The 21532-nt window shown below is 37.2% G+C and overlaps 1 protein-coding gene across 1 annotated transcript in view; it reads right to left on the bottom strand.

Annotated features, from left to right (window-relative positions):
• STRIP2 (striatin interacting protein 2) overlaps window positions 1-21532 on the bottom strand; it is a 1652725-nt gene that overhangs the window by 176078 nt on the left and 1455115 nt on the right. The window contains exon 18 of the mRNA XM_044088838.1: window positions 13484-13550. Within this exon, the coding sequence (XP_043944773.1) occupies window positions 13484-13550 (67 nt within the window). The remainder of the gene's footprint in view (window positions 1-13483; window positions 13551-21532) is intronic.

Raw genomic sequence — 21532 nt, 5'->3', positions numbered from 1 at the left:
ATACTGTATTTTTTAAAAAAAAAAAGTTCAGATAAAGGTACTTAAATTCTCTTATACGTCCAGTTGAATATAACCAAGTTCTTAGCTGGCCAAGCTGAAGTTTTAAAGCAGGAATTATTTCACATGCACCAGTTTAAATATGCAAGGACAGGAAATCAAAGAATGTGGCTACCCCCACACCTGTAATTACTAGCAAATAACAAAATTCAGCCAACACTAGCTTCAGTTCAAGTTACTGAAGAGCAGAATAACTTCAGTTAAAAATTCCTTCAACACTCAAATTAAATACTGTATTTTTTAAAAAAAGTTCAGATAAAGGTACTTAAATTCTCTTATACGTCCAGTTGAATATAACCAAGTTCTTAGCTGGCCAAGCTGAAGTTTTAAAGCAGGAATTATTTCACATGCACCAGTTTAAATATGCAAGGACAGGAAATCAAAGAATGTGGCTACCCCACACCTGTAATTACTAGCAAATAACAAAATTCAGCCAACACTAGCTTCAGTTCAAGTTACTGAAGAGCAGAATAACTTCAGTTAAAAATTCCTTCAACACTCAAATTAAATACTGTATTTTTTTAAAAAAAAGTTCAGATAAAGGTACTTAAATTCTCTTATACATCCAGTTGAATATAACCAAGTTCTTAGCTGGCCAAGCTGAAGTTTTAAAGCAGGAATTATTTCACATGCACCAGTTTAAATATGCAAGGACAGGAAATCAAAGAATGTGGCTACCCCACACCTGTAATTACTAGCAAATAACAAAATTCAGCCAACACTAGCTTCAGTTCAAGTTACTGAAGAGCAGAATAACTTCAGTTAAAAATTCCTTCAACACTCAAATTAAATACTGTATTTTTTAAAAAAAGTTCAGATAAAGGTACTTAAATTCTCTTATACGTCCAGTTGAATATAACCAAGTTCTTAGCTGGCCAAGCTGAAGTTTTAAAGCAGGAATTATTTCACATGCACCAGTTTAAATATGCAAGGACAGGAAATCAAAGAATGTGGCTACCCCCACACCTGTAATTACTAGCAAATAACAAAATTCAGCCAACACTAGCTTCAGTTCAAGTTACTGAAGAGCAGAATAACTTCAGTTAAAAATTCCTTCAACACTCAAATTAAATACTGTATTTTTTAAAAAAAGTTCAGATAAAGGTACTTAAATTCTCTTATACATCCAGTTGAATATAACCAAGTTCTTAGCTGGCCAAGCTGAAGTTTTAAAGCAGGAATTATTTCACATGCACCAGTTTAAATATGCAAGGACAGGAAATCAAAGAATGTGGCTACCCACACACCTGTAATTACTAGCAAATAACAAAATTCAGCCAACACTAGCTTCAGTTCAAGTTACTGAAGAGCAGAATAACTTCAGTTAAAAATTCCTTCAACACTCAAATTAAATACTGTATTTTTTTACAAAAAAGTTCAGATAAAGGTACTTAAATTCTCTTATACGTCCAGTTGAATATAACCAAGTTCTTAGCTGGCCAAGCTGAAGTTTTAAAGCAGGAATTATTTCACATGCACCAGTTTAAATATGCAAGGACAGGAAATCAAAGAATGTGGCTACCCCACACCTGTAATTACTAGCAAATAACAAAATTCAGCCAACACTAGCTTCAGTTCAAGTTACTGAAGAGCAGAATAACTTCAGTTAAAAATTCCTTCAACACTCAAATTAAATACTGTATTTTTAAAAAAAAAGTTCAGATAAAGGTACTTAAATTCTCTTATACGTCCAGTTGAATATAACCAAGTTCTTAGCTGGCCAAGTTGAAGTTTTAAAGCAGGAATTATTTCACATGCACCAGTTTAAATATGCAAGGACAGGAAATTAAAGAATGTGGCTACCCCCACACCTGTAATTACTAGCAAATAACAAAATTCAGCCAACACTAGCTTCAGTTCAAGTTACTGAAGAGCAGAATAACTTCAGTTAAAAATTCCTTCAACACTCAAATTAAATACTGTATTTTTTTAAAAAAGTTCAGATAAAGGTACTTAAATTCTCTTATACGTCCAGTTGAATATAACCAAGTTCTTAGCTGGCCAAGCTGAAGTTTTAAAGCAGGAATTATTTCACAAGCACCAGTTTAAATATGCAAGGACAGGAAATCAAAGAATGTGGCTACCCCCACACCTGTAATTACTAGCAAATAACAAAATTCAGCCAACACTAGCTTCAGTTCAAGTTACTGAAGAGCAGAATAACTTCAGTTAAAAATTCCTTCAACACTCAAATTAAATACTGTATTTTTTTAAAAAAAGTTCAGATAAAGGTACTTAAATTCTCTTATACGTCTAGTTGAATATAACCAAGTTCTTAGCTGGCCAAGCTGAAGTTTTAAAGCAGGAATTATTTCACAAGCACCAGTTTAAATATGCAAGGACAGGAAATCAAAGAATGTGGCTACCCCCACACCTGTAATTACTAGCAAATAACAAAATTCAGCCAACACTAGCTTCAGTTCAAGTTACTGAAGAGCAGAATAACTTCAGTTAAAAATTCCTTCAACACTCAAATTAAATACTGTATTTTTTTAAAAAAGTTCAGATAAAGGTACTTAAATTCTCTTATACGTCCAGTTGAATATAACCAAGTTCTTAGCTGGCCAAGCTGAAGTTTTAAAGCAGGAATTATTTCACATGCACCAGTTTAAATATGCAAGGACAGGAAATCAAAGAATGTGGCTACCCCCATACCTGTAATTACTAGCAAATAACAAAATTCAGCCAACACTAGCTTCAGTTCAAGTTACTGAAGAGCAGAATAACTTCAGTTAAAAATTCCTTCAACACTCAAATTAAATACTGTATTTTTAAAAAAAAAAGTTCAGATAAAGGTACTTAAATTCTCTTATACGTCCAGTTGAATATAACCAAGTTCTTAGCTGGCCAAACTGAAGTTTTAAAGCAGGAATTATTTCACATGCACCAGTTTAAATATGCAAGGACAGGAAATCAAAGAATGTGGCTACCCCCACACCTGTAATTACTAGCAAATAACAAAATTCAGCCAACACTAGCTTCAGTTCAAGTTACTGAAGAGCAGAATAACTTCAGTTAAAAATTCCTTCAACACTCAAATTAAATACTGTATTTTTTTTTAAAAAGTTCAGATAAAGGTACTTAAATTCTCTTATACGTCCAGTTGAATATAACCAAGTTCTTAGCTGGCCAAGCTGAAGTTTTAACGCACCCTTACTTAACCACACTTTCTTTCGTGAAAGTGCTTTTTCGGTGAAAAGCACTTTCGCAAAAGTGTGCTCAGCCGTTTCACATTCGGTGAAATGGCCATTCGCTCAATAGTACAGATCCCATATACATATTTTATATCTATATATATATATATATATATATATATATATATATATATACATATATATATATATATATATATATATATATATATATATATATACACACATAAACACACTTTCCAACTCTGAGACTGCACAAAACTAGAGAAAAGGAAGAACGTGACAACATCGTAACACTCATCTTCTCAGTCTTCTCCGAGTTTTATTGTTATGACAAGATGCTTGCATTAATCAAATCAAATCAGTGATGACATCTACATTCTACAATAAAAGTGATGGCTGACCAAATGCACCACAGTAAAAAACATCATATAACACACTCAATTAAGCCACAGTAATCCATACCTGTGTGCATGTATGGGTGTGAGTGTTTGAACCAGTCTGAAATACATTACAATTACCAGAACTTCTTTGACCCTTCACTTTACTACTGTCAAACATCAGGGAGGACCAAAAGGAAAGGCTATTTTGAAGACTACAAACAGACACTCAGGAATTCAAAATCCAGCTGTTCCATTAACTCAGCACATAAAAGAGCAATGTAAATAAAGTTTATTATTAAAAATCCAGATTTATTGTCCACAAAACATTACTAGAAAATGTCAATCTATTTCAGAGATATAACCCTGTACTTCCTGGCATCAACTAGATCTCTACATGGGCATTCAAATGTGTAAAGTTGATCTGCAAGAAAGCAATAATGCCTGACAGGGTGGTCATTATCAAATAATTAACACCCACTCAGCGGTGTGGCAGTGGGCCTTACTGCTCCAGGAAAAGCATTATTTCCATGATAATGTCCATCTTGGAGGGCATTACTGCTCTATCTGTTAAATTGTTTTGTATTTATTTTTTACTACTTGATATATATTGTTGACATTGTTGATGTAAAATACTTCCTCGGCCTAATGTTTCAAACTTGCTGTAGCACATGTAATTGCTGTGGAGGAAGTATTTTACAACCAAAATATAAGTTATTCAGGTATTTAATGTACACACACACACACACACACACACACACACACACACACACACACACACACACACACACACACACACACACACACACACACACACACATATACTAGTTAGTTTATTCCTTATTTACTTTTTTTACACTCATTAAATAGTAAAGTCTTTATTTATAGTTTATTCCTTATTTACTTTTTTACACTCATTAAATATTAAAGTCTTTATTTACTTTTTTTACACTCATTAAATAGTAAAGCCTCATTTAGTGAGTGTAAAAAAATGTCAGACTCTTGTTTTTTTTCCGTTCAAGCTTCAGGACAAATTAATATGCTGCCATCAAGTGGTGGACTTGTTATTTGCTGGGCTTCATCTGTATATTTACACCCTGTGGAGCGATTTGCTTTCCAACAGGGTGACAGTGTACATTTCGCCCATTCTCTAAGATTCGGAAATTATGTTTCAAGAAAGGGTGGGTACATGACTTTTGTTCAGGGTGAGGACTATGTTCATAACCTTCAGGATGATGAATATGTCCATAATCCCTATGTAGTGATCTACATGTAAATTTCTACAAGAAGAGCAGCAGTCTTAAGTGTATTTTATACATACATGTCCAAGTATAATTTCTTCATTATCTTATTAACAAGTATTAGAGGAGAAGTGGGATCTGGACTTTTATACATATGTACCAAACGGGTGTTTTTACAGACACTTGACATTAATATACTAATGTTAATCTCTTTACATGCCTCTCATTTCAGCTCTTAACTACTATTAATTCCATACTAATGCACACTTGTATGTACTGAAGTACTGAATATAATGCTTATACATATTTAATGTTTTCTTCTTCTTCTTCTTAAATGTTTTCTTTCACTTCAATATATGCACACATAGACACACACACACACACACACACACACACAAAAAAAAAAAAAATATATATATATATATGTATATATATATATACATACACCATGCATAGATAGGACAATCTTGCATGGCATCATTCTCCATAGTTGTGGTACCATTCTTGACACTTGCGGTACCATTCTCCATAGTTGTGGTATCATTCTCCATAGTTGTCCCCTCCCAAAATGTCCATACCCCCCAATGGACTTAATACATTTACATAACTTGAGGAACTTTGCTCCACTGCCATATTTCTATATTAATGCCCACTTCACCTTATGCTGAAGATTAACAAATGCTTTACTAATACTGCAGTTTACCAGACGTCACTCTTCATTTTTTCTATCAAAACATCAGCTAGGTCATTATAATTCTTAACACTTGTTTTATTCCACACATCTCCCTCTCACAAATCTGCTTACTATGGATGTTGTTCTTGTTTGTAATAATTTTGGCATTATTTTATATTCAGAATTAAACAACTTTACAAATGTTTCCCACTCTTACACGTACATATGCACATATATATATATATATATATATATATATATATATATATATATATATATATATTAGACACACACACACAAATATTTATCTATACACAAAAACATACAAGTGTCTCATTAAATACTGAATGTTCACAGCACCTAATGTTCCAAAAGCTATCACTTTAGAGTGAATCTAAAGTGATTGAAAATATGAAAACCTAATATTACTTTTTTTGCAGGGGGACCCTCCCCAGTCCCTTTGCTAATGATATATACTAACTCTGAGAATCCACAACAAGCGGAGTAATAGCAAATTCCCTTACACTGCTGTAATTCAATCCCATACAAATGGCTGCCAGAAAAACTCCATTTAATTATCTATGTATTACCTGTATTATTCTCCCACCCTCTATTCCATCACTGCATTAGTTTTAAGTACTTTAAAAAAATAACAATTTTAGTTGTCAGATTTTTAAATTAAAAAAATATTTATTAGCATTTTCAAAAATATATCAATTTTTTTTAGCTATTTAAATAATTAAAAAAATTTTTAATTAATTTAAAAAAATAATACAACAGTATTTATATGATTAAATATGGTGTAACCTTGATATGTCAAATTTTAGTACATACCCGATGCTGTCTGTCCCTGAGAATGTTAGACCTCCCCGAACTACCTTAGTAATGGGTGCTAACCAAACCCTGCCCCTTCCCCCAACCCTAACCCTACACTTACCTAAAACAAACCTTCCCATAACACTGCCACCACACAAGACAGACTCTGACATACAAACACACATGATCAACAATACATCTATCCCCTTACTTAAACCTGACCCTAACCCTAAAACACACACACACACACACACACACACACACACACACACACACACACACACACACACACACACACACACACACCTTAACCCATATTGCCCTATCTTTTAATGTTATACATTGTTGCACATTTTTCCTCAAAAAAGATCTTATGTCACCATCATCAAGCACTTCTATTTTAAACTGTAAAAAAATCCATTTCTTTTTTACACAAATAAATCAAAAATAAGAAAGTCAATCTCTGCTTTAACATCTGTAAAAACTTTTAAAAAACTTACCTGCAATATTCAGTGTTTTAAATGGAACAGCTATAAAAGATTCTGTGCCCAAATGAGTTAATGACATTATCTGTGAAGCTATAATTCCTAATGGATATATTATCCAATTCCAAGCAACATATCTAGGCTGTAACTACAAACTGGACCAGCTGCAGTGGTTGAACCCGTTTATTCACAATACAAAGGTACAAAAGGTAAAAACGTTGCCAATAAAAACGTCAAGAAATATACTTCATGTGTTAAGCGCTTTCTTCCCATAAAATATGGGACTTCACCAGAACAAACTGAACTACAAACCAAGCCACTTAAATACATATTCCCTCCACCCTTAATTACCTTCCATTATCCATTATTTAATTAATGTTTTAAAGCGATACATACTCTCATACACACTTCAGAAAGTTAAATACACAATGTTAAATTAAAACAATAAAACATGAATATGTTACTGAATGGAGCATAACAATACTATAACATCTGCATATCACAGTGTATTGCTTAGATTTTCTTTTACCCCATTATATTCCTTATTTTTAACACACTGAAAATGCTTACATTTTCATTAATACTTGGATAATATGTAGCATCCAACTACAACTGACATTTTAACTCACATAAATCCAGGAATAAATCCAGCATTTTTCCTTGTGCTTCTTTAATTATTTGTTGTAAAACAAAAAACTTAAATTCATGACTAGGGGAATTCCTTCTGGTGTCTACTAAATGTATTAGTCATTTTACATTTTTTCATATCTGTTAGGTGTTCAGGATTCAGTTATACGTTCAGAGATGGTTATGAATGTACAGATGTTGGAGGGATGCTCCAGGAAACAATATGCTGTTTATAACAGAATTACATGGTGAACTATGCAAGTCCAAATCTGCTGCAAGCAGGAAGGATGAAGTTCCTAGTTCTGTAGTACAGCCACAGTCGAGCTGAAAATGTATGTTGTACTTGCATCACAAAAAGAAAATTTGAGAATAGACAAAGGTACAGCAATGTTCTCTAGTATAGATGAGAAGTGCTAAAAATATCTAGTAAAATTGAGCAGTTACAGCCTAGATATGCCAAAATGTTCAAACCTGTAGCCATAAACTGGACCAGCTGCAGTGGTTGAACCCGTTTATTCACAATACAAAGGTACAAAAGGTAAAAACGTTGCCGATAAAAATTTCAAGAAATATACTTCATGTGTTAAGCGCTTTCTTCCCATAAAATATAGGACTTCATCAGAACAAACTGAACTACAAACCCAGGCACTTAAATACACATTCCCTCCACCCTTAATTATATTCCATTATCCATTATTTAATTAATGTTTTAAAGGGATACATACTCTCATACACAATTCAGAAAGTTAAAAACACAATGTTAAATTAAAACAATAAAACATGAATATGTTACTGAATGGAGCATAACAATACTATAATATCTGCATATCACAGTGTATTGCTTAGACTTTCTTTTACCCCATTATATTCCTTACTTTTAACACACTGGAAATGCTTACATTTTCATTAATACCTGGATAATATGTAGCATCCAACTGCAACTGCCATTTTAACTCACATAAATCCAGGAATAAATCCAGCATTTTTTCCTTGTGCGTCTTTAATTATTTGTTGTAAAACAAAAAACTTAAATTCATGACTATGCAGTTTCTCCATTTCCCCCCACATTGTTTTTTATAATAGCTCGCATAATGTCAAAACCTCACTGATCAAAAACTTTTAATAAATTAAAATGAAAGGAGAAACTGCATGAGAAGATAGAAAGGGTGAACAAGTGTATTACCAGTGATTTGTTATTTAAAGTGGAGGAATAAAAAATTAAGTATCAGAAACTTCTTAGAAATATTGAATCCAAATGTATTGAAGTACAGAACAGGAAAGTGGGGAAAATTGAGAGGGACACCAAAGAATACAAAAACAAAATACAGTACCCCAGTCCAAAAAGTTGGGCTAATCAGGGAAAGTCTCGTTGGGGTAGAGAACATTATGATGTTGTGGTAAATGACGAAGTATTTGTACCTGAAAGCGAACAAGAATGTCTAGAATTTCCTCCACTCAGGAGATCTGAAAGACTGCTGGACAAAGAAAATGTAGTGTACAATGCAAAAAACTACAGGGGCAGGGGATGGGGTTATCAGGAAAGGAGGGAAAAGAGATGGAACTAACTGATGTTATCACCCAGGATGGCAACAAATGGTCTTACAAAGACTTCAATATTTTTAATTATGCTGACATTGGGATTGACAAGACATTGTTTGATTTATTTTCTAAGGGGTTTGGGTTTATACCTAGACAGAGAACCAACATGTTTAAATTACTAGTGGATGTAAAAATGTTTTTAAGGAAGAAAAATTTGGAAATATTTTTTAATGGAAAGGGAACTACTTTTAACCAAAATAGTTTGGTACGTACTAGTACTTTTAACCCACCTTTACATCCTCAGTTGAGGAATTTTGAGTTAAAGGTAGAAAAAGAATTAAGGTGTAGTTTGAAACACAAATTAGTGTACTCAAATTTGACTATGAAAGAAAATCAGGTCTTACAAGACCTTAGTAACAATGGTAACCTAAGGGTGATGAAACCTGACAAAGGTGGGGGTGTTGTCCTTATGGATTACATTAACTATGAAGGCAAAATGATGGAACTGTTGAACGATACTAACAAATATTCTAGAATCTCCTTGAATGAAATTAATATAGCATACAGGAAAATACAGGTTGCTCTAAATGATTTACTTATGGAAGGACTTATTGACATCAAACCTACCACTATCTAAATGTTGAGAAACCTAAGGTTCCTTCTATATTTGGGATTCCCAAGGTACACAAGGACATTAATGACCCTCCCTTACGTGCTATTGTGTCTGCAAATGGGTCAATTACAGCACCTTTAGCTAAATTTGTTGATGTGAAGGTGAAAGGGATAGTCTAGAACAATGTTAACAATTTTAAGGATTCTTGGGACTTTTTGAAAAAATTAAAACCCAATTTATATGATGATGAACTGGCTTTTGGGACATTAGATGTAGTTGACCTGTTTACTAGTATACCACACCAAGTAGGCTTGGAGTGGTTTGAGGAGATGTTGATAGGATACAAGGAAATTACCCAGAATGAATTTAGGACCATTTTGGTACTAATGGAGATGGTACTAAAAAATAATTTCATCTTTTTTCAAGGTGAATATTTTAAACAAGAGAAAGGAGTGGCCATGGGGGCACATTGTGCCCCTACTTATGCTAACATAGTTATGACTTATTGGGAGAATGAATATTTATTAAAGTCCCCTTTTAAATGTTATTGGACATTATATGGAAGGTTTTTAGACGACCTTTGTTTTTTATGGAGGGGGAATTCAAACAAGTTTGATGAATTTGTGGAATACCTCAAAGGTACAACAGAATTTTTTGACTTTACTTACCAATTTAACGAACAAGAGTTAACTTATTTAGATGTTAATATAAGGAAGAAAAATGGAAATTTTGTGTCCAGGATTCACATAAAGGAAACCTTCTCAAACTCTTACTTGCATTACACCAGTGCCCACCCATTACATCAGAAGAAGGGGGTAATGAAAGGGCAATTAGTTAGACTGTGTAGGATGACCTCAGAAGATGAAACCTTTTCAAGAGAGGTATTGAAACTAAAAGAGTTATTTTTAAATAGAGGTTTCCCTGGTGAGTTGTTTGACAAAATTTCGAAAGAAGTATGGGATGAAAGGAAGAATAGATTTGCCCCTATTTTGGGGAAAACTTCTCCTGAAAAAGGCAATGATGACAAACCGAGGACTGGAGCAGTTAACAATTTTAATCCAGGATTTGTCACCACCTATGATGGACAGTCTACTGTAGTGAGAAGGATAACAGACAGGGAATGGGACAACTTTTCTAAGGTCTCGGATTTGAAACACATATTTGATGAACCTTTAATATATACCTACCATAAGGGGAGTACCATAAAGAACGTGTTGGAAAGGGGCTCTAACAGGCTTAAAGAAGGAAAGTCAACCAGGGTGAAGAAAGGATTGTACAAATGTGGGAGGTGTAACTACTGTGCTTACCTTAAAACAGGTGATTTCTTTTACTTGGAAGCTAGGAAAAAGAAATTACAGTTAAATACCTACGTTAACTGTGATTCCAAGGGGATTATTTATTTAGTTACCTGTAATGAATGTGAATCTTTTTACGTAGGTAAATCTGAGAGAAAACTAAAACAAAGAATCTATGAACACCTGTATGAAGTTAGAAACAAATGTGACAACAATGCATTGTACAAACACAGTTTGACCTGTAAAACAAAAGGGTTTCAGTTTTTTGTACTTGAGGTGGTTCCCTTGGACCCGAGGGGAGGGATGTGGGAGACCCTAGTGGAGTATAGAGAATTATACTGGCAGCTAACCTTAGAAGCCAATAGACCTCCGGGTCTAAATGATATGATATCTTTAGCGCCAGTATTAAAACTTAGATCTGCCAAACTTTAAAAGCCCTTAACCCTGTGTGTGGTTTATTTTATTTCATTTTTATTCAATTATTTATTTAATTATTACACATACACACTTTTGATACAAGAGGGAGTCCTAAGTCTTTTTTTTTATAGTTCAACAGTTTACATTTTTTGTTTTATATTTCTTGTTAAAAAAATATGGTTTTAATATGTGACTAGTATAATATTTAGGGGAAATGCAATGTTTTAATGTAACTATGTATTTTAGTAGCTTATTACATATTCTAATTTTAAAAAGAGCACTAGTTTACCATTAATTGTTTTTGGTTTCTTATTGGAGGTTGTGGGGACATAATTGTATTTAAACAGGCTGTGTGTGATGTTTTAGCCATCTGATGAAGTTGATGACGAAAACGGATATTGTGTGTTATGCGTTTATTCACATTTTCATTAAACAGAGTTTTTACTACTGAGCGTGCTTCTAACTTGGTTTGTGGTGATACAACAGTGGTTACTATTCATTACTGTATAAACATCTTCATTAAAGAGACCTGTTGGAATTTGCAATATTACACTATGGTCTCCAACATTTTGTACTTCAACATCCCTATGAACACAACTGTCTGTTACCCCTGAAAAATCAATATTTAAACATTCCGTTTGCAGTGGTAAATTAACTTAAACCGTTTTAACAACTGGTGTTTCCCCACCACCCCTTTTAAGCATTTCACACTTTGTGTTGAAATTAGAACATTTAAAGTAACAATTTTGTTCATTATTAACACCAGAAATGTCCGTTACCAAGTCAGTCCACCTTTGTCTTTTAGCTGCTGTTGTTTCAAGTCTTTCACACAGACATTAGAAAGGCATTTAGAGAGGGACCTGGATCCTTTAACATGAATATGAGTAAAGATGAACAAACAGTGCTGAATGACTTAATAAATGATAGGGGTATATGTATAATGAAGCCTGACAAAGGGAATGGTATAGTAATAATGGATAAGGGGGACTATTCCAATGGAATCCTACACCTTAAGCGTCTATTGGTTTTCCCTATATAAAATGTACCTATATAAAATCTCTTTACCAGTCAGCCTTCTCCATCAAGACATTCTGTTCCTTAGTGTCACTACTCTCCCGACTAATTAATTCCACCAAAACATCGTCCACCACACCATTTTTTGCCATTTTTTATCTTGACAATCACCTTTCCCAGCACACCTTCCTCCATCCTAGCCCCAGTCAAATGTTAAATGTTCCCTAATCAGTCTGAACACAACCTTACATATCCACTAAAAATAACCTATGCATGGGAGGACTAAAAATAAATAAATAAAACAAATATGCATATAAATAAATAAATGTGGCTGTACTGTTTTTGTCATTCAGTTCACAATAAATATATACAAACAAATTTAGTATCTATCTGAATCATAACAGCATGTTCTTATGAAATAATATATTTTCTATCATTTTAAAATTTAAAGCAAAAATATATTTTATTAGTGCAGACTGTCAAAGACACATTTGAGACTATTTTGTCAATGTGTTAATATGCAGGTGTCTTGTCCTGTAATCTTTGTCTTAAGAAAATATGGAAACAATAAAGAAATAGTGGTAGTTGTAGGTAAAGTCAAATTAAGATCAGAGCTGCCATAAGAAATTGACATACCGACATGTGCAAAACATTCACTTTGAAATAAAGGTGTGGCCATCAGTTCTTTTCAGAGTACAGTAGACTCCCTCTAATCAGGCCTCTCTTTAATTGGCCATCAAATTTCTGTCATAGACCTAGCAAAAGACAACAGAGAAGAACAACACGTCCACCTCCTTTGGGCTAAATAATGACAGACATTTGAGTTTTAGACTTCATATTTATTAGAAAAATGCATACCAACACAAACCTTGTTATTCTAGCTGATTTATAACCTATAAATGCTATTTTCTAAGCTTTTTCTGATTAACCAGCCATTCATTTATCCAGCCTAAGGTCCAGTTCCAGGGAGACTGGATAAGAGGGAGTCTACTGTAACATGTAAGACATTTGATGCAGGGGGCAAATGTATGTGAGGCTTCAGCCAGAAATTCATCAGTATTCTTGCATTTAAAGTTGCTAACTAGATAGTGTTAACCTTTTAAAACCAGCAAATAGCAATCAATAAATTCAAGAATTGTTACCTCAGATACGGGATAACATTGTCTTTACTTACTAGACTCTCGGCTGTAAGTTCTGGCAATTCATGCACCACGCAGTATGGAAAATCCATTACGTATATGCTGTAAACAATAAAAAAGAGAAACAATTTAGTTCATAATTTAGAAATAAAATTCAGTGCTGAGATGGACCAACAAAGAGCTGCCAACATTAATCTCTCTCTGGCTTAATCTGTATTGTGCACTATATGTCTTCCTCTATAAGCTGGGTACTTTGTATACACACTGTTACTTTCAGTTAGGCATCCTTTGCCCTTAAATCCTGATGTAGTTCACCTTAGCATACTCAATAAACAGACACAAAGCACCCTTTTTTCTATAAAGAGTTCGGGACAGACTGTGTGAGAAGTGCAACTGCAGTCCTTATTCCATTGCTCTGAAATGGCACCTTATCCATTCATAATGCTTGTCTTTGTCTGGCAACTCAGTAGCTTTCACTGTACAGAAATTAAAGATTTCTGATGCCTTACATAGCATGAGCTACTGATACTCTGTGCAAAATATTCTACTGTTTCTCCTGAAAGAAAAAGCCTCCAAAATGTTAACTCTCCTATTCCTCCCCACTGTACCCACACCTGATGCCATTACTGTAGTTTAGGGTGCATCCACCCCACGTGTCATGTTCATTTTGTTGTAAAGAAATACCTGCGCTGCCATCTCCTCATAGGTGGAACAAATAAAGCTACCTTCTGAGTCAAGCAGCAAGTAAAGTTTCAATGTAAAAATGTCTCCCTGTTGAACCCCTGCAGTGTTTCTACATCAGAGCAGAACTGTATTTAATGACACTGTCAGGTACAAAAGCCACCAATGTCACTTCCTCAAGTAAATGAAACTATGCTAATGAAACTACATCTGTGATTTCACCCTACAATGCCTCTCCATCCATTAAAGGCATCTTTTATTACATCTTCTAAACCCAGTGCTATGCATCTGGAATACTTGTGTGTGCTCTATTTACTAGTGTACCACTGGTGAAACAAAAAAATGTGAGACACTGATCACTGTTTACCAAATATTTTCATGGTTCCTCAACCCACCGCCCCATTAGCCCTCACCCATATTTACCATTGGAAGATGCAGGCCCATCTCAGAAGCAGACACTAAACTCTGGTAAACAATTTTCTAAGGTTTGCTGGTTCAAGGCATATCAGAATGTGTCCTTAAAAGTGACTTAGCTTCAGGAAATCACAATGGATACATGAACAGCTGTTCAGCCATGCTATCAAAATTAATGGCACCACTTTGTAAACCTATTTAACACAAAACAATGATAAAAAAAAATCAAAGTTAAACTCATCCTTCCATAATCACCAAAGTGCCCCATCAAGTTGGGTCAGACAAAACGCTTTGTCAAGTAAACGGGACAGTTTACTGGACAGTAATTCACAGAACCACACTTCACTGAAAATGATTACCTGATTATCTGTAATACTTCTGACCAAAAGCAGCACACTGTAAAAAATATTCTAACCTCCAATGCAAATGCAGTTTTTATATTTGCAGTTAGTTAAATAAACTAACTGTTCAGTCACACAACCACAGAGAAAACAGACATAAAAGATAAAAATGATACCTGCATCAACTGTGATTTCTCACTAGAATGGAACACCAAGCACGGTTGGGGGCTTGTTACATTGGGAAGGGGAATCATATAGATAACACCTGACAAAATCGTTTCATCAAAAGGTAGAAAACCCATGCATGGAGTGCTCAGTCCTGTATGGAGGTGGAATAATAGGCTTTCTCTTCTACAATAATTATTATGATTAGTTATGTATGTGTTAGCATTTTGCATATGTTTTCAATGAATTTGTATTCCAATAAACTGATTTCTGAGTTCATTTTCAGAGAAGATTTGATTGTGTTATTTTAGATGGTGCTGCTTTTGATGCAATGTGTTAAATCTGACTGTGTAAAGCATTCTGTGATACAAAATTCTGAACTAGCACCTTCATCTCTTTCAGGAATGTCCATTATGTCCTTCAGCACTTCTATTCTATTATTGAAAATCTGTCTGGCATCTTGTCAACTGCTGTGAAAGTTTTGTAGTTGTGACACCATGGCTGTTATTGTGTGATGGCTGAGGTACCATGTTTATGGAATACCCTTTCAGTTTTTCTTACCCAGTCCCTTCCACACAGTGTTTGTCTACCTCTTTTCAGCACATACAAGTCTAATGTGCATTTTACATTATATATTGCTAGGTCACTCCTTTTATCTTTGGTGGATACAGATTCACCTGTGTAGATACTGAATAACACCAATGACTTTTGTAGTGGTATCAGTGAACATATTTTCTTGTAAACAGAATTGATAGACGATGTTGCTTCCTGTATCTAGTTCCATTTTTAATAAGTTATTTTTGTCCAGTTATACAGCTCCAAACACATTAAATCATCTTTATAGATGTCATTTGCTAGTTTAACTTGATTCACTATCACTGCTGTGTGCAACATCCTATGCAGATTAATAGTTTTACGCATGTCTTTTCACTTTTTATTTACCACTTCAGCTTGCTTTAGCATTCTCCTATATGCAAACTCATTTAACATGGCCTGTATTATGGCATTTTTGCACTCTTTCTTCAAAAAAATAATCATTTCTATTAGGTGACATTTTGACACAGAAGAAACATTTGTTTTCTGATGGGCCTAACAGTCCCCTTCTTAGGCTACAACAATACTTTTTACAAAGCAGTGGTTTTATGCACTTTCAGAATGCAAAGCACATGCTACCTTATCTTGTATTGTACAATGAAAGGTCATTATTGTTTAAAAGCACCAACAATGACTACTTGTTCACAAGTACGTATTTGCTGCAAATTGAGTATTACCTGTGGGAAGAAGTCTGGCTACCACACAAGAGAAAACTAAAAAAAAAAAAGTTACAGCTGACATTTTTTCTGTACTGATAACAGAACATTAAATTAAACTAGGTACACCTTAAAATAAATAAAATTCACCCTCCTTCACAGGAATGACTCAAGCCAAAACAGTATGTAGAAATTAAAAAAAAATTAGAATCACTCAAGGCATTCCTACAAGTGGATAAGCATCCTAACATAAACAGTTGGATGTGTGCAAACAGCCAGTTGTTTATGTTAGGATGCTTATACACTTGTAATATAAACAGACATATGTACACCCATGCCTACCTAAAGAAAATATAGTAAGAAGTGCAATACAGCAACATACTGTGCAAGTGTTGACATGTGTGAACCCGCAAATGCGAGCTTTATCATTAAGCTTTCTGCACAGGCTGAAGTCAGGGTGAAGAGATGTAATGCAAATGAAGTTGTATAATATTATGTTACTATTTAAAAATATAAAGAATTATAATAGATAACATTTAATGTAGATAATGCAGGTTCCTCCATGGCTGCTTTTGTTTGGTTACAAAGACATACCACACCAGCCATAAGTGTACCCTGCATTACATAGTCTAGAACATTATATACTGCCTAGTTACGCAATGAAAACTAATTTTTGTTCAAAAATATGAACAAACAATAAGTTATGTACTCACCATAATGTTCGATGTATGTAGTCCATCTCGCCTCACATTCTTACCCGTGGGTTCAGAGCCGAACCTCGGCTCCGACTCAGCCATACTCTAGCTCAAAGTCTTTCAATTGGCTGGGCTAAGAAGGTATCCCATGCTGCACTGCTCCCTTTCCCCAGATCTAGTTTGCTGCGAGCTAAATCACTCACTTCTCCACACACAACAACACATAGAGAAGGAAGAACATACCAACCAGAAAGGAATTTGAAACCAAACCTAACCCCTAGGTCCTCCAGGATGGGGGAAGGAGGGGGGGTAAGTAAGAATGTGAGGCGAGATGGGCTATATACATTGAACATTATGATGAGTACATAACTTCTTGATGTTATGTAGTCCAATCTCGCCTACATTTTTACCCGTGGGACAGCGTCCCCAGCACCTGAATCCTGGGAGGCTCAGTGGGAAATACTCCTGAACACTGTGGATCAAAAGGAAGACCTGCCTCTGGACACCAAATCTAACTTGTAGTGAGTAACAAAGGTGTGAGGAGATTCCCATGTAGCCGCAGCACAAATATCATCCATAGACAACTTGGCCTGAAAGGCTGTAGATGCAAACACAGATCGGGTAGAATGAGCCTTCACTCGAAATGGTAAATCCCTGCCACCTGAAGCATAAATGAAGGAAATACAACTGGAGATCCATCTAGACAAGGTGACTTTGGAAACCGGAGACCCAATCCTGTTCTCTGAAAATGAGACAAACAACTGATCCGATTTTCTAAGATCCTTTGTTCTATGTAAATAGAATCGTAATTGTCTGTGCACATCCAGCTGATGAAATCTAAATTCTGCCTTGTTTGAGAACTCTGGAAAGAATACAGGTAGTTCAATGGATTGGTTTATATTATTAACAGAAGCCACTTTCAGTAGAAAGGAAGGTATTATTAACAGAAGCCACTTTCAGTAGAAAGGAAGGGTTTGGTCTGAGAGAAACCCTGTCCTTATGAAAAATCAAGTAAGGTGGTCTAACTGATAAGGCTTGAAGCTCCGAGACACGTCTGGCTGAAGTGATGGCTACTAAAAAGATTGTCTTCCAAGTCAAATATTTTAAATCACAAGTGGCTGCAGGCTGAAAGGGGGGCGAAGTGAGACATTGTAGAACAAAATTTAAGCCCCAAGGCATAACTGGAGGATGAAGCGGCATAGTGCCCTTCAGGAATGCCTTACAAAGTCTATGTGCCATGAAACCAGGCTCATCAGCGACGTGAAAAGTGGAAATAGCTGCCAACTGGACCTTAATAGTTGCGGCCGCTGATCCCTGGTTGAAAAGCATGGAGAGGAACTCCAGGATTGACGAAATTGGAGCTGTATAAGGATCAATTTGTCTTGCATGCGCCCATATGGAAAATCTCTTCCATTTGCTGGAATAGATTTTTCTGGTGGAAGGCTTAAGGGAGGAAGACAGAATATGAACCACTCCCGGTGAAAAATGATGAAGCCTGACTAATGATGGAAGTGGAGGAGCCATGCTGTCAACCGGAGGGTCTGAAGAGATGGATGGAGCTGCCCTGACATATGAGTCAGCAGATCAGGTTGAGGGTCCAGAATCCAGGGGGGCGTCCACCAGGTAAGGATGGAGAAAGGGGAACCAAATTTGATGTGGCCAGTGTGGAGCAATCAGAATAATTTTGCTTCCCAAAGATTGCGCTTTCTGAATAACTTTTGTCAGCAGAGGAACAGGAGGGAAGGCATACAGTAGACCAGAGCGCCAATCGTGAACTAGAGCGTCTCTGGGTGACTCCCCCTGAGGGGGGATAAGGGTGAAGTAGCTGCTGCATTTGGTATTGAGGGGGCTGGCAAAAAGGACGTAGCAAGGCTGACCCCACCTGCGGAAAATCTGCTTCGCAACCTGATTGTTCAGGGACCACTCATGAGGCATCAGAATAGCTCTGCTCAACCTGCCAGAAATCACATTGGACTTCCCCGGAATGTGCGTTGCTACAAGAAAACGTTGTGAAGCCACTTCCCACTGCCACACTCTCATGGCCGCTCTGCAAAGGGGGTACGACTTGGTTCCTCCCTGTTTGTTTAGATACCATACCACCGACATGTTGTCTGTGTGGATAGCAATTGTCCCGAGAGGAAGAAAGCTCTGAAGTGCTTGCAACGCTAGTAGCACTGCTCTCATCTCCAGAACATTGATATGCAGATGCATCTCATGTTCCTGCCATGTGCCTTGGACTGTTCTGCCTAGATAATGCCCCCACATCCCATCTAGGAGGAATCCGTGGTCACTGTGGCAACCGGAGGGGACAGAACGAGGGGTTTTCCTGCATCGAGGTTGCTGGTGTGAAGCCACCAGTGAAGATCCTGCTTGCACCTGTCTGTGATTATTATGAGATGAGAAAGCGGAAGATGTTGTAGAGACAACTGGGTGAAGAGTAGCCACTGAAGGAGCCTCATCTGTAGCCTCGCCAGAGGAACCAGCATAATTGTAGCAACCATCGTCCCTAACAATTTGAGGATCAATCTTGCCTTCACTCTTCTCAAAGGGAGCAACGCATACACCTGCTGTTGTAAACTTTGAATCCTTTCTAGGGGTAAAAACGCCCTCATGAGCATGGTGTCTAACTCGGCGCCTATAAAGGTGACACTCTGCAAAGGCAACAAGGCAGACTTTTCCCAATTTAGAGTGATACCCAATTGTTGACACAGTTTGATAGTGGCACCTCTGGTTTGTAGGAGTAGATGCTTGGTGGTGGCAGAAAGGAGCCAGTCATCCAGGTACGGAAATACTTGGAATCCCTGAAGTCTCAAGTGAGCCATCACCACTGCCATACATTTGGTGAACACCCTGGGGACTATGGTGAGACCACAGGGCAGGGCGCGAAATTGAAAATGACTGGCTCCCAGCCGGAAGCGTAGACGACTTTTGGATGCCCTGTCCATCTTTATATGGAAGTAAGCATCCTTGAGGTCGATGGAGCACACTTCTTTTCCCAACAATGGGAGAATAGATTGCAACGTGACCATTCAGAACTTGGACTTCTTCACATGAGTGTTCAATCTGTTGAGATCCAAAATGGGTCTCAGGTCCCCTGTCCTTTTCAGCACCAAAAAGAATCTGGAGTAAGTCCCTACTCCAATCTGGTCTGAGGGGACATGCTGGATGGCTCCTTTTTCTAGCAGCTTTAAAACCTCTGAAACTGCGGAATCCCTTTGATTGGGTGGAACATCTGGGATTTTTTTGATCGGAGGGAGAGCTGAAGAGAAGGGAATGCGATATCCTCCGGAAACTATATGTAATACCCATTGGTCCTGAGTGATACTTTGCCAGGCCTCTGGGTATAGTGAAATGCGACCCCCGACTGGCTCCGGAAATATTCAGTTGGGCCTCCCATCAGGAGCGCTGGTAGGGAGAACCATGAAAGGAATCACGGTCTCCCTGGTTACGCGGGCCTCCTCTGCCCCTAGGGTGACATCTACCAGAATTACCACCCCCCCTGCCTCTGGAGGGGGACTCACCTTGTGCGTCATGAAAAAACCTCTGCGATTTTTTGAACCACATCTTCCCACCCCTCTGGGTCTTGGGATAAGGCCTAGAGGGTAGGGAAAAAATGGACTCCCACAGCAGACAGAGTTTTTCCCTCTTGCTTGCACCTCGTGAGAGTGTCCTTCACCTTGGTTCCGAATAAGGAAGAACCATCAAACGTGGCGTTGGTGAACGTAGACTTGAAGGCCTTCACGAAATTACAGAGGCGCATCCAGGAGTGTCTCCTAAGAGCAACTCCCGAACCTGCTGCCCTACCCGCTCCTTTGGCTGCGTAAGAGATCAGCCTCATGGAGGAGTTAGCAATAGATTTGAGGGTAGACATCTGAGCATTGACCTTCTGAGCCACCGCATCAGAAACGTTACCCTGCAGAGTATCTCCAAGCTCTTTCAGGAGATCTCTTTGGAGCCGTGTAAAATGTGATAAGTAATTCAGTGACCGCAGAGTAAAGGCCGCTGAAGAAAACATACGCTTCCCGTACTGGTCCATGGTCCTAGATCCCTTGTTAGGAGGATAAATGGTAGACGAAGTCTCAGCCAGTTCCTTCTTGGTGGCAGCTGCCCCCACCATGGCATCTACAGGAACTCCCTTAGATAGAAACTCCTTGTCAGAGGGGGCAGACAAGAATTTGTTGGGTCTCCTGGGGACTGGTTCCACAGAGTCAGGGGTTTCCCCACACCCTTCGACAAACCAGATCCAGAAGTTTGTTGAAGGGTGGAGACATCCAGGAGGTTTAGGGCTGAGCCCCAAAGGCCTTCAGGAACACCGACTCCTCCTTGGAGGGAGCTTTGGAGGGCCAGTCACCCCTCTGCTTCAACATTTCTAGAATGTCAGGGAAAGAGACATCCTCAGAGGATGACTTGGGGGACCCCTCCGATTCCTCGAGGTCGGTGTCTGACGTGAGGGACTCATCTTGGGAGTCAATGTGCTTCCTCTTGCACGTTCTTTTTCTAGGTGGCTCCTCAGGCAAAAACACTGAGAGGCCCTCAGA

This window comes from Protopterus annectens, chromosome 11.part0 (assembly GCF_019279795.1).
Source record: "Protopterus annectens isolate FY-2018-M chromosome 11.part0, PAN1.0, whole genome shotgun sequence".
NCBI lineage: Eukaryota > Metazoa > Chordata > Ceratodontiformes > Protopteridae > Protopterus > Protopterus annectens.
The sequence above is the reverse complement of the archived record's forward strand: the minus strand, read 5'-3'. Positions and strand labels throughout refer to the sequence as shown.